General features: G+C 40.5%; 1 protein-coding gene across 4 annotated transcripts in view; it reads right to left on the reverse strand.

Moving 5' to 3' along the window:
* Positions 1 to 14,667, reverse strand: part of dph6 (diphthamine biosynthesis 6) — a 264,965-nt gene that overhangs the window by 151,275 nt on the left and 99,023 nt on the right. For all 4 annotated transcript variants that reach the window (XM_055640695.1, XM_055640694.1, XM_055640696.1 and 1 more), the window contains 2 exons: positions 10,739 to 10,812; positions 5,319 to 5,437 (listed from right to left, as the gene is read on the reverse strand). In XM_055640695.1, coding sequence (XP_055496670.1) covers positions 5,319 to 5,437; positions 10,739 to 10,812 — 193 coding nt within the window. The remainder of the gene's footprint in view (positions 1 to 5,318; positions 5,438 to 10,738; positions 10,813 to 14,667) is intronic.

Here is a 14,667-nt window from a genome sequence, read left to right on the forward strand (position 1 = left end):
CAGTTCATTTGTGAATGAGTAAGAGTATGTAATTTTCAACAGTTCAAGGGCTATGGACCCAGAAGGCCCTTGTATTCTTTTAATTTATTCTCTTGACACAGAGAGACCACTTAAGGAACTATTGCGTTCTTCACAGTTTGGTGATGATTCTCCAGAGCCGACTAAAGAATATTATTTTCAAGTTAGTTCTTCCAATTCCTCCACTAACGACTGAACTGGTGAAAATGTACATCAAGATAGCCCTTAAAACATTCAGTTTCTTATCTAACATATTTTCACAAAGATTGGTTTTATTTTTTAGTTTCCATTTAGTTTATGGTCATATCTACCAAGGTACAATGAAAATATTTTTGTTGCGTGCTAACCAGTAAACAGAAAGACTATACATGATTGATGTGTCCACAGTGTACAGATACATGATCAAGGGAATAATGCTTAGTACAAGATAAAGTCCAGTAAAGCCTGATTAAAGATAACCCGAGGGTCTTCAATGAGGTAGATAGTAGCTCAGGACTGCTCTCTAGTTGTTAGGATGGTTCAGTTGCCTGATAACAGCTGGGAAGAAACTGTCCCCGAATCTGGAGGTGTGCGTTTTCCCACTTCTGTATCTCTTGCCTGTTGGCAGAGGGGAGCAGAGGGAGTGAGACTCGTCCTTGATTATGCTGCTGCCTTTGCTGAAGCAGCCTGAAGTGTAGATGGTCAATACAAGGGAGGTTGGTTTGTGTGATGGTCTGAGCTGTGTCCACAATTATCTGCATTGATGTGCTCAGTATCCTGCCATAAGCCAATTGTTTATAATCAAACCTTCTTAAAGTTGAATCATTAAATAAAAATCTTCAGGTCTTGTACCTGTTTTGCCATTGTGCAATGGTGGTAGAAGATGGTCCAAGATTTATTTTTGCATTATTGCTGGAACCAGACAGGTGAGAATCTAAATCAGATAATATCTAACTCTGTGCCTCAAGCCAAAAAAAAGGTCGCAATTTTCTATTTAATTACAATTCAGAACTATTTGGACTATTCAACAAAGCAGTCTTTGTCACCAACAAAGTCTGGTATTTTACAATGAGCTAGTCACGGACAACAGGTTTGTCAAGCTGAAGTGATGATTCAGGTCACGACCAATGCCGTTTGTGCCTACTCTCGTTATATTAACATCTTTGACTTGAAGACTGTGACTTCAGAACAAAATTTTGCACTGAAGTAATTTGTTTTAAACCATCCAGTTCCAGCACCATCATGCCAGAAAGCTTACAATGTAAACTATAACTTGGACTTCAGTAATAGATGTATTTTATATTTGGAGAGTTTCAAAGCAATTATGAATTCAGGTAACATACAGAGCAATGGATGCACGATGCAAGTACTCAGCCAGAGATTTCTGCAATTGTTTGAATCACATTAATGGACATAATGCAAAGCTCAGATCTGTAATCCATCTTTTACCCTTATTTCCTCACGATTCTAACTTAATGTGAGAAACTCGGCTGTGAAATGGGTAGTAGCTCAGTTCTTTCCGCTGCTAAAGTAACCTTCCGAAAAACATATTTGGAAAGCAGATTAATGTGAATTAATGTAGGGAGGATTCATACTGAGGTACAAAATTCCCTTTAGTCAGATCTTTATTTCCACATTTTCAGAGGTCCCAAAATGGTGCAGCAGAAAGAGGAATCAATTTGCACACAGAGGAACACAAATATGAGATCTGAGAGAAATTAATGCACATTAAATCGGTAAATTATGCTAACACAAAGGGATACAAGAATAGCATGGGGAATATTTAACTGCAAGTCACTGAGGAACCAATCAACCATTAAAGATTTTTTACAATTTGGCAGATAGATTGGGGTAATAATTTCCAACCACAAAAATATGCTTCCTCCAGATAACAGACCTATAAAATGGAAGGAATTCATTGAAGTTTAGTTTAGTTTATATACAGCGTGGAAATAGGCCCTTGAGCCCACTGAGTCTGTGCTGACTAGCGATCCCCATACACCAACAGTACCTTACAACTACGGATCATTTATAATTTTTACCGGAGCCAAATTAACCTACAAACTGTAGGTCTTTGGAGTGTGGGAGGAAACCAGAGCACCCAGAGAAAACTCATGTCATCACAGGAAGAATGTACAACTCCATACAGACAGCACCCGTAATCAGGAACCCGGGTCTCTGCCGCAGTTAAGCAGCAGCCCTAATGCTGCACCACCTGAAAGTGAGTGGGGCACTTTCTCATGTACATCAACATGAATGCGCGAGTCCAGTTCTTGACTCAAACCTGCTTTCTCATTATAAAAATACAAGAAAATAGCAAACACAGGAAACCTGAAACAAAAACAGAACATTTTGGAGCATTCAGTAGGTCAGGCAGTGACTGTAGAAAAAGAAACAAAACAAACATTTTAGGTTGCAGATCCTTTGTTAGAGCTAGGGAAGAGAAATAAAAAGTGATTAGAAATCATAGAAAAACATGCATAGGGAACTAACTTGTTTTCTAAATTCATTAATTTCAATGCAAGCCTTTCAATCTAAAACATTGAATCCATTCATAGTGTGCCTGGCTTGCTATATCTTTCCAGCAGTTTGCTTTTATTTCTAAATTTTCATTATCTCATCTTGAAGAGATGTGGAGCTATCTTTTGCATTATCCACCCCTGGAGCCTTTTAGTTTCAGTATTTAACTTCTGTATTGAAATAATATTCATAGTCATACAGCACAAAAACAGACCATGTCATGTCCATGCCTACCATTTTTCCCCATCTACACTAGTCCTATTAAAATACCATCCATCCTCTCACTTTAAACCAAAGATCATAGATCAAGTTTACTTTAAACTTGTGCCCTCAGTTTTTGATACTCCCGACCATTTGAAAAAGATTCTGACCATCAACCTCATCTATGCCTTTTATAATTTGATATACCTCTTTTGCTGGAGGATAACAGATCAAGCCTATCTATCTCACCTCAGAACTAAACTCCAATCCACAAAATATCTTGGTTAATCTCCTCTGCACTCTCTCCAGCACAATACATCCTTCCTATAGTGTGGTGACCAGAACCGCACAAAATACTCCAAGTTTTGTATAATTGTAAGATTACATTCTAACTTTTACTTCTATGTCCTGTCTTATGAAGGGAAGCATGCTACTTACCAAAGATCCTATAGCGGAGCAAGATAGACCACTCCTGCTAAATGCAATGGGCAGAGGACTGGGTGTAGTACGCAACGGAGAGGAACGTGGTCCTTTTTTTCCATCCATTTCAGTAAACTGACCGGACTTTGGGTATCCGTCTCGCAGTGTAATCAACGTTGCGGGGGAACAGTTTGTGTTAATAAATTATAATTCAGAAAATGAGGAGAAGATTTTTACCAAAGAACTTAGATTTTTATGAGGATGTTTCTGTAACCGGCTTCCGTCTCCGCACTAGTATCTTTCCTCCGCTATGGGTTCTTTGGTGCAGAGATGGAAGCCGGTTACGGAAATGGAGCCGAAAATTACCCATGAATCTGCCCACGACCGTACTACGTCTTTTTCGTCGAGTGGTCTATCTTGCTTGCTATAGGATCCTTGCTACTTACTGTATATGCCTTCTTCACCACCTCCTAACCTGTGTTACCACTTTCAGAGAACTCCAAGATTATTCAGTTCATTTCCACTCCTTACTGCTCTGCCACTTACTGTTGATGTCCTGACCCTATTTGACTTCCTAAGATGCATCATCACCACGATAGAATTTATTTTTCTGTGTGTAATATAGCTACCAGGAGTCTATTTACAGAAAATGTCTAACCCTGTTATTGCGCATCCTTAACGGTTCTTGGAAGGATTATGGTAAGCAGCCTTCCTGCACCAATTCCGTCTTAGAAATAAAATAATAAAAGTAGATAAAAACCACTTTCTTGTGTGAAGTCATGAAACTGAACATTTTTGAGGGGAAGAAGGGCCCCGACTCGAAACATCGCCTATCCATGTTCTCCAGAGATTCCACCTGACCTGTTGAGCTATTCCAGCACTTTGTGTCTTTTTTGACAGAATGAATGGCCCAGTCTTGATTTGACAATAATTCAGCAATATGAAGAATCAAAGCATAGCGTTGGACAATTAAAGAACTATCTTTTTAAATGGATAGACTAACCTGTATTATATGATACAAATTAATGTGATAATTGAAGTTCTGCAAATCTCTTGTTATTTAGCTTTGTATTCCGTTTAAAGTTAAATATTTGTTATAAATACCATTCAAATTCCATTCAAGTGAGCATCGCAGGGCACATAATATCATTGAGACAATGACGACTTCATAAAGATAAAGATAGACATAAAATGCTGGAGTAACTCATGCGGGTCAGGCAGAATTTCTGGAGAGAAGGAAAAGGTGACGTTTCGGGTCGATTAGGTCTGAAGAAGGGTCTCGACCCGAAACAATACCGGTTGCATTTTGTGTCTATCTTCGATGTGAATCTGCACCTGCAGTTCCTCCTTATACAAAAACTTCATAAAGTTGCACATAAGCAACTGTAGAAAAACAGCAGAAGCTGAATAATTTAATCCATCCAAGTATATCCCCATAAAACTCCCAACATTGCAAACGGAATATGTCCTCACTGCTAATGTCAAGATCTGTCAACAGCTTGGTAAAATATTTCAATAACAATTTTTTGTGAAAGGTCCCAATATGTGGAAATCAGAAATCTGGAATGTACCATGGCTTAGAAGCGAACCTGGTTGTGTGAACAATGCCTTGTACACAACATCAATCTTCATCGTGTATGGACTGACATCTAACTGCAAAATGAAACGGCCTACGAGCTATTTACTATAAATGTGCAAAAAGACAGTCTTCACTATAAATACAAACTACTAACATAAAACGAGAAATGTGGTTTATTAAATACAACATCATATTTTCCTTTAAAGGCTCATTAATCTGTGCAGCAGACATATCGATTTCAAGGTACTTTCTGTTTACCATTTTTAAAGGAATGCAGACTAATAAAATTCTTCTCTTTCTACTTCTTAAACTGTCTAATAACTTGTGATATTGACAGGTTTGATTAAAGGCATTTAAAAGTAATTACCTACCTCTGGCAGTCATTTTCCAACATCCTGCCTTTTCCTTATCTCTCCAAATTGTTTTGTGCTCAAATGTGTTTGCCTCTGGCAGATCTCTTTACAGTTTTATAAAAAAAGTGATTGATGATTTGAACTTTTTCTCTGATATTTGACAGCTGCTCATTTGCAGTTTGTGGTTATACAAAGGACTGGGATTATGTAGTGTTAATAGTCTGCTCCCATGTGGTCTGGATACCTACCAAAAGCTGCGACTTTGATTATCGTGGCTTGAACATTAGACAATATCATTTCTCTCAGCAAATCTTCCTGGTTTCGACGCCAGAGGTAAGCCAAAGGCTGGAGATTAAGTCGCTTGCACCTGCAAAGGTAAAAAAAAGGGTTTCTAACAGGATATATTTCAAAAGTACTGATATTACTTAAGGCACATCTCATAACCTTGATCAATTCCATCTTGAAAAATGGGTCTATTGGTGCTGTGAACAAAAACTAAAAAGTCAAGGATAGTAGGCTAAAAAACACATTTAACCAATGCTGACTGACGCTTATGTTCATTGCAGTATGTTAAAATGCATTAATTTTTTGGAAACAGACATTTGATGTTTGATGACAACAGAAGATGGCGCATTGGAATGTGTCATAGACCTAGATACCGGCCCGCAAAGTCGGCCTCGGTAGTCGGCTACGGGAATGGCTCTGCCGCTCCGACTGGACCAGAATTCCGGAGTCCCGGCTGCAGGGAGCAGATTCAACACGCCGATCGACACGGAAGTCACGGATTTCAAGTGAGCTTTTGTGATTTTGTCTGGATTAAAGGAGGTGCCAGACCATAAGTTGCCAGAAAATAAAATCTGCAATGAAAGTCACTCTGGCTGCTTCTTAACCTGACTCCGAGAGCTAGTTACAATGACAAAATAAGAAATATCTGGAGGCAGATACATTGTCAGTATTTTGAGTCATGAAGTGTGGAATGATGAATAACATGGGGGTGGTTGCCCTCCTTTAAAGCAAATGTAATTAATTGTGATTCATGCTGCTTCCTCCTTCGCCCATAATTGACTTAAATTGCCCAACTTACAACCGCATTAAAATTGCACACCTCATGATCTCATCACTGCACCAGCATGCCTGGGCCTTTATAGCTGGGACTCGTAGGAGTCCAGCCAAGAATCAGTCGGAACACAAAGTTGTGTGAACAAAACGTATTTATTATTATTACAGTGCTGCTCCCTACTCTCAAATGGGTACGAGCGTTGCCCGACCTTAAATACCCCCAAGGGTCAACCCCATGCCCTGGGCCTCCCACACCGAGACACCCAGAGCCGAGGGTTCGCTCTGCCCGTGGCCTACCAGCAGGTGCAGCCATATTTTTACTCAATTTATGTGTACGGTTCACCATACGAATTTTACCAGCAGTGCAGATGAAAACACTCCTTCTCAATGAAAGGAACCAAATGTACGTTATCAATGAGCTGCTCGGACCAAAGAAATGTGTTTACGATGAATGAAGATGTAAAACAATAAAATCAGTGCGTAGGAAGGAACTGCAGATGTTGGTTTATATCAAAGACTAGACTAAGTGGGACCCATTGGGTCCCAGCATCACATAGGAGGGCTGATCCCCCAACATAATATTCCACCTCTCCACCAATTCCAATATTGGTGGCCAGTGGGGGGGGGGGGGGGGGGGGGGGGGGGGGGTGCTTTCTGGAGCGCAAGTATGGGTGGCGTGGGCTGAAGGGACTGGTTTCCAGAGGGCTAGTATGGACATTGTGGGCCGAATGGATTCTTGGGCTGGCGGCTCTCTCACTCACTGGGCTGGCAGTTGATACAGCTATTCCTTGAAATTCCATTTCAAGTAGGGTGCAAGGCCACCAAATTCAAGTGCAGTTTCTTACCACTTGAAGCAGGGTGCAACGCCACCAAATTCAAGTGTAGTTTCATACCATTTCAAGCAGAGTGCAAGGTCACTAAAGACAGCGAGTCGTGACCTCTCCCTCCTCCATCTTACAGAGACTGAGCCACACCCACATTTCTGGGTTTTATAGTTCCTTCCCCCCTCCCACCAAACAGAAAGTGGTCAAGATTAGACTTTTAATTATATAGAAGGCAACTTTAATTAGGCAAGGCAACTTTAATTAGGCAAGGCAACTTTAATTAGGCAAGGCAACTTTAATTAGGCAAGGCAACTTTAATTAGGCAAGGCAACTTTAATTAGGCAAGGCAAGGCAACCTTAATTAGGCAAGGCAACCTTAATTAGGCAAGGCAACTTTAATTAGGCAAGGCAACTTTAATTAGGCAAGGCAACTTTAATTAGGCAAGGCAACCTTAATTAGGCAACACAGCTGTAGCATTTCCAAACCAAAGGCAACACAGCTGTAGCATTTCCAAACCAAAGGCAACCCAGCTTTAGCATTTCCAAACCAAAGTCAACCTAGCTTTAGCATTTCCAAACCAAAGGCAACACAACTTTAGCATTTCCAAACCAAAGGCAACACAGCCTTAACATTTCCAAACCAACGGCAACACACCTTTAGCATTTCCAAACTATATTTTCAAACCACATTAAGGGCACTGACAGGTCAGTAAAACCACTCACAGTTTAGTAGACATGTGTTCAGTTTTATTCACAGCTCAGACTGAAAGATGTGACCCTCTCGCTCCCCCATCTTGTAGAGACTGACTGAGGCACACAACACTTCTGGGTTTTATAGTTCCTCTGGAAGGGGCGTGGCCTTCAGGAGAGAGAATCTCAACATTTTTTAAACACTAATAACTCTTTTATTTTTCATAGATGGGAAAAATCCTCTTGTCCTGCACAGCGGAGAGGGACTGAGTAAGATGGCCAAAATCACAGCCATAAGTGGCAGTGTTTTTTCTAAAATCAATATTCAGAACAATAGGAAGTGGTCAAGATCAGACTTTTAGTAATATAGATAGACACAAAATGCTGGAGTATCTCAGCGGGTCAGGCAGAATCTCTGGAGAAAAGAAATAGGTTACATTTCAGGTCGGATCCCTTGCATCAGCACATGAAGTTGTTGAATGACTGCCACCGCAGTTGTTCCTGGAGTGCACTGACATATTCCTTTTGGACAAGTATAATAAAGGACCAATAGTGAGAACCTGTTAAATCTGGTGTTTGCAGAAGTCTGCATGTTCCCATACCCGGAACCCAGAAAGTCAGCTTGCAAATGGAATCTTGCCATTTATTGCTCTCAACATCAGCAAAAGCAAGGAACTGATTGTTGATTTTAGAAGAGGACGACTGTGGATCCACAAACTTGTCTTCATCGATGGGTCGATGGTAGAGAGTCAACAACTTCAAGTTCCTGGGCGTGCATGACTCTCGAGATTTGTCCAGGACCCAGCAGGTTGGTGCAATCATAACAAAAGCCAAGCAATGCCTCTACTTCTTTAGATGATTGAAGGAGATTCAGTATGTTGATGGTCAACAAATATTCTCTTGAACTTTTCCAGGTGTACTGTAGAGAGCATATTGACTGGTTGCATCACGGCATAGTTCGACAACTCAAACACCCAGGAACGAAGGCGATTACAAAAAGTAGTGAACACTGCGGATAGACCATCATGGATACTGACCTCCCCACCATCAAAACGGCAGCCAGCATCAGCAAGGATGCACACCACCCTGGCCACGCTCTCATTTCACTCCTGTCATCAAGAAGAAGATGCAAGAGCAGGAAAACTGTAACATCCGGGTTCAGAAACAGCCTATCCAAGCAACCATCAGGCTATTGAACGCTACAAAGTCCAATTAAACACTCTTTTCACTCCTGGGCTTGGAGGGAATATGGCTAGAGTTTGTATCTGGAGTTTGTGAGAACAAACCAGTGTCTTTTGCTGGAGAAACAATGAACTGCAACTTCCGGTTAATACAAAAAAGGACACATAGTGCTGGAGTAACTCAGCGGGTTGGGCAGCATCTCTGGAGAACATGGACAGTCATTTTGGGTAGAGCTCTCCTTGTTTCAGGAAATGTATAGTTGTTTTGGAGGCAGTGCAACAAAAGATGAGATTGATTCAAGGGTTGAAGTGGTTATAGAAACATAGAAACGTTATCTGCCTCCTGATATGCTGCTTGACCCGCTGAGTTACTCCAGCAATGTGTCTATTTACAGACTCAGGCCGTTGTGTTCTTTTGCACACTGTGTCATAAATACAGATGATACCAGCCTTGCTTTGAGATGGAAGCAAAAATAGCAGCAGGATTGTATATAGAAACCAGGGTCTGAAGAAGTGTCTCAACCCAAAACATCATCTGTTCCTTTTCGCCGGTAATGTTGCCTGATCTGCTGAGTTACTCCATCACTTTGTGCCTATCTATAGGAACCACATCTTGTTTTGCAGTATTTAGTAAGATTATTAAACTCTCCTATTTGGCCAAAATGGTCAGCTTAATCAAAATAAAATGTTGCAAAGAAACACATCAAGACTTCACAGACAAAGACACAGTGCTTGAGTAGCTTCAGGTCACAACCCGAATTGTCACCTATCCATGTTCTCCTGAGATGCTGCTTGACCCGCTGTGCCAATCCAGCAGTCTGCGTCTTCTTTTGTAAACGAACATCTGCAGTTCCTTGTTTCTACAAGACTTCACAGATGCCTGCAGATATGTTCAATGGTACTTTATCATCACGTACAGACATGCAGTGGAATTCTGTTTAAGCAAATCAATCAGGCAGAATTCAACTGATTTCTAGCTTGAACTGTGTAGGACGGAACTGCAGATTGTTGCATTTACAAAGTAAACATAAAAACATAGAAAATAGGTGCAGGAGTAGGCCATTCGGCCCTTCGAGCCTGCACCGCCATTCAATATGATCATGGCTGATCATCCAACTCAGTATCCCGTACCTGCCTTCTCTCCATACCCCCTGATCCCTTTAGCCACAAGGGCCACATCTAACTCCCTCTTAAATATAGCCAATGAACTGGCCTCAACTACCTTCTGTGGCAGAGAGTTCCAGAGATTCACCACTCTCTGTGTGAAAAATGTTTTTTCTCATCTCAGTCCTAAAGGATTTCCCCTCTATCCTTAAGCTGTGACCCCTTGTCCTGGACTTTCCCAACATCGGGAACAATCTTTCTGCATCTAGCCTGTCCAACCCCTTAAGAATTTTGTAAGTTTCTATAAGATCCCCCCGCAATCTCCTAAATTCTAGTGAGATATGGAATTCTTGAGTAGATATGGGATGAGCAGTTCAAACTAGAAGATAGACCCAAAAAGCTGGAGTAATTCAGCAGGTCAGCCAGCATCTATGGAGAAAAAAAAAAGGTGACGTTTCAGGTCAAGACCCTTATCGACCCAAAACATCACCTATTCATTTTCTCCAGAGAGGCTGCCCAACCCGCTGAGTTACTCCAGTTTTTTGGGTCTACCTTCTAGTTTGAACTGCTCTTCCCATATCTACTTTTTAAATGCAACAACCTCACACTTTTGATATGTTCTATTCAAGTCTTAATCGTAACAATGAAAGAGTGAAACAGCTAGAGATGAGCTGAAATGAAAGTTAATGTAAATATTAAAATAAACTTCTGCAAACTGGTAATATATAAATGTAATTTCATTTCACTTGATGACCCGAACCACCTCACCAACCTCTCAAATACCATTTAACAAGTTAGCAGGGTACTTACACATTTTCTACTCTGACCCGCTGGTAGTCGGAAAGAATGGCACCAACTGAAACTCCTTCCACTCTTTCCTTTTCCTACAAAACAATAAAGAAAACAGAAAATCACCAATGGCACATTCTGGTTATAAAAAATGTTCCTGTCATGCAGCCTGAAATGACTACAGTGGAACAGATAATTCAACATCAATTTAAAACTGCCCAGTGATTTCAAGTAGATCTATTTCTGGTTTGTCTATGTCTCCAGGGCTATAGCACAGAGCATATATAAACCTTCCTATTCAGAACATATTGTTTCCATCTTTCAGGACAGCTTCTCAAAAATGTTCGAGGCAGCTTAAATGATTGTCCAGACAACAAACTTTTTCGTCAGAGCTGCCTGAGGACACCTGAATCTTGCAACCATTTGCTCATCTGCACTCTTTAGCAAAATAATTTTCTGAAGGACAAAATAACTGTCAAAAATAGAACCATTGTTTGCTGGTGCTGACAAACCTCTTCAATGGTGTTGGAAAGTTACAGATGAAAACTGGAACTTTTAAATCCTAAGCCCTTGTGGCCAAGGGGATCAGGGGGTATGGAGAGAAGGCAGGTACGGAATACTGAGTTGGATGATCAGCCATGATCATATTGAATGGCGGTGCAGGCTCGAAGGGCCGAATGGCCTACTCCTGCACCTAATTTCTATGTTTCTATGTTTCTAAGTTAACAACCGTATCATATTTTGCCTAATACTTTGGTGATTCAAATGTACATTTAAAAGGGAATTCCCAATATCCCAAGTGGAAATTATTTTGGAAAAAAATCAAATTGAGAACCAATATAAAGACTGACGATGATCTCATTCTGGATTTCTCATCTTGGTTCTTTAGCTCGAGATGACGGCAGTAAAACCTTCCCTCGGGAACGTCAATCCAAATTAAAACATCTCTTAAGCTGCACAAAGTCAGTGCAAGAATGAAAACACAGTGTGCATTGTTTCAGCATCACACCTGTTATATCATTTAACATTCACCTCATTCATTCAATCTCCAAGGTTTCTTCTTCTTGCATCTTGTGAAAAAATATTTGTTAGAAGAGAGGAAATAAAGGGTTTTTAAATAAAGGGAATTTAAAATGTATTTCAGTCATTGTCAGTGAATTAATCTCAAAAGTCATATGCCTCATAATTCCCAATACTGCTCAATGGACATTCATTCACTAGACAACACATAATCAATAAAGACTGCAGCGGCAGGATTCGTCTACCTCTGTCACCTGTGTGGAAGGATCATTCGTGCCCATATTAATCTAATTAGCCATCCATGTACGCTTGAAAAGCGACACAGTGCTGCAACTGGTAGAGCGGCTGCCTCACAGCGCCAGAGACACGGGTTTGATCCTGACCTCAGGTACTATCTGTGTGTAGTTTACACGTTCTGCCTGTAATCACGCGAGTTTCCCGCCGGGTGCTCCGGTTTCCTCCCAGATGCCAAAGACGTGCAGATTTGTAGGTTAAATGGCCTCTGTAAATTGCCCCTCGTGTGTAGGGAGTGGACGAGAATGTGGGATAACATGGAACTGATGTGAAAGGGTGATTGATGGTCTGCAACTAAAGCTTCACAGCATACTAGACTAGCATATGTCATGGTCTTGAGATTGAATGACAAACAACAAGACTGATATCTCATGTTCATTGCACAACTATACGCTTAGTACTGCTAAGAGATTCGGAAGAAACGTTGATAATTAGTTAGCAATACTGTCTCTCATGTTTCCTCCACCATTCAAAGTCGCCATATCATAGAAAATAGAACACAAGACCAGGCCCTTCGGCCCACGATGACGGCTGAACAAAATCCCCAAACCAACTCTTCTCTGCCTGCACATAATCCGTATACATCAATTCCCTGCATATCCACATGTCTATCCGAAGTTCTCTTAAATGCCACCAACTTATCTGCCTCAACCGCAACCACGTTCCAGGCACTCATCACCCTCTTGATTGTGGTCTCAGCATGCAGACCAGGAACTGATAAGGATAGCAAAAACAAAAAGCAGGGACAAGAATTCATTGGAACTATTCAGACTGGCAATCAATAGAAGTAAGAAGTGACACAGCGATTGTGCTTGGTCCATTATTGCTCACAATTTACATTTGGACTTTGGAATTAAGATCGAGATTAACCAAGGGAATAACATTTCAATAGCAACATTAAGAAAAACATGCAAAAAGACATTGGACATTGGAAATAATTATCTGATTTAGGCTTCACAATGTTAATGTTGTGATGGCTTCTAATAAATTTAACAAATGACATTTCAGGTCAAGACCCTCTTCAGACTGGAGTCTTGAGTCTGGACATCTTGAATACGCAGAAAGCAACGTGAAATGTCGTCTGTCCATTCTCTCCACAGCTGAGTACCTCCAGCACTTCGTTTTTCGGTTAAGATTCCAGCAATCTTTATTGTCATAGAGTCAGTCATACAATGTGGAACTGGCCCTTCGGCCCAAGTTTCCAAGACTAACCAACATCTTATATCTACACCAGTTCTACCTGCTTGGGTTTGGCCCATATCCCTCTAACACTATCCTATCCATGTCTCTGTCTAATTATTTCTTAAGCGTTGTGATAGTACCTGCAGCAGTCTCCACTGAGATTTATTTCCAGGCAGATAAAAACTAAAAGTGTAGATTATATTAAACCCACTTAGGCTACAGTTGGAATATAATTATTTTCTCCATGTTGTAAGAAGAATGCAAAACATTGGAGAAGGTGCACAATGGCTTCACAAAATTGACAATGTCCTTGGGATAATATCAAAATTGACATAATATAATTAACAAAAGGAATTATATTGGAGGTCTTTACTCAAGCATGAAAAGTAAATTGTGACTTCAAAGAACTCTTTAATATATAGAACAGTTAAAGATAGCAACGCTTAAGAGATATTCAGACGGACGCGATTTCAACATTTGGAGTCTTGTGTCTTTGGTGGGAATTTTGCAACTGTTCCAACTGTAACCAAAGATAGTTTAATATAATCTGTCGTATTTAGTTTTTATCCTGCCAAAAATTAAATCTCAGTGGAGACTCAAGAGTTTGCAGATGCTGGGAATGAACGGATATGGATCATGTGCAAGCAGATGTGCACCATAAAGTAGTGTTATAGTTGTCGCAGACTTCATGGTAAAAGGACCTGTACTCGTGATGTACCAGGAACAGAATTAGGCCATTCAGCCCATCGAATCTGCCTGTCATTCGATCATGGCTAATTTATTTTTCCCTCTCAACCCATTCTCTTTCCTTCTGCCCATAACCTTTGACACCCTTACTAATCAAGAACCTATGAATCTCTGCTTTAAAAATACCCAATAACCTGGGCTCAACCACTGTCTGTGGCAATTAATTCCACAGATTCATCTCCCTCGGGCTAAAGAAATTCCTCCTCCTCTCCGTTTTATTATGCAAAGGGTTGGTGGAGATGAATTTTAAAAGATCACATCCACCTTAGGAGAATTAAAATCTTGATGTCATAAATGTAATGCTATTACCAATAAATCCAGGAGAAAGTTCAAGTAAAACTTTGTTACCCTAATAATGTGGAATATTCAATTACAAGTAATTGAGGAAAATTTAAGAGACACCTAGACATGCACAGTTAGCAGAAAAGAAATACTGGTATACCGTTGCTTTTCCGCCACCCTTGGTTCCAGAGCCTTGCCAGATTATCCATTTTGCCGGAGCAACAGAGGCAATGTAATTATAATTCAATAATACATCTCTGACCACTAATTATAGCCCCCCCCATGTCTCTAAAACACCATGCACTGCTAGAAACTTAAATAAAGAATTAACAATGAAGTAAACCATTAACACTTTCAGCACGGAGGCACACGCCCCGAAGGAGCATGCACCACATGCAATGCTCTCGGAATTTTGTCCGGATTAA

This window comes from Leucoraja erinacea, chromosome 9 (genome assembly GCF_028641065.1).
Source record: "Leucoraja erinacea ecotype New England chromosome 9, Leri_hhj_1, whole genome shotgun sequence".
NCBI classification, from domain to species: Eukaryota; Metazoa; Chordata; class Chondrichthyes; order Rajiformes; family Rajidae; genus Leucoraja; species Leucoraja erinaceus.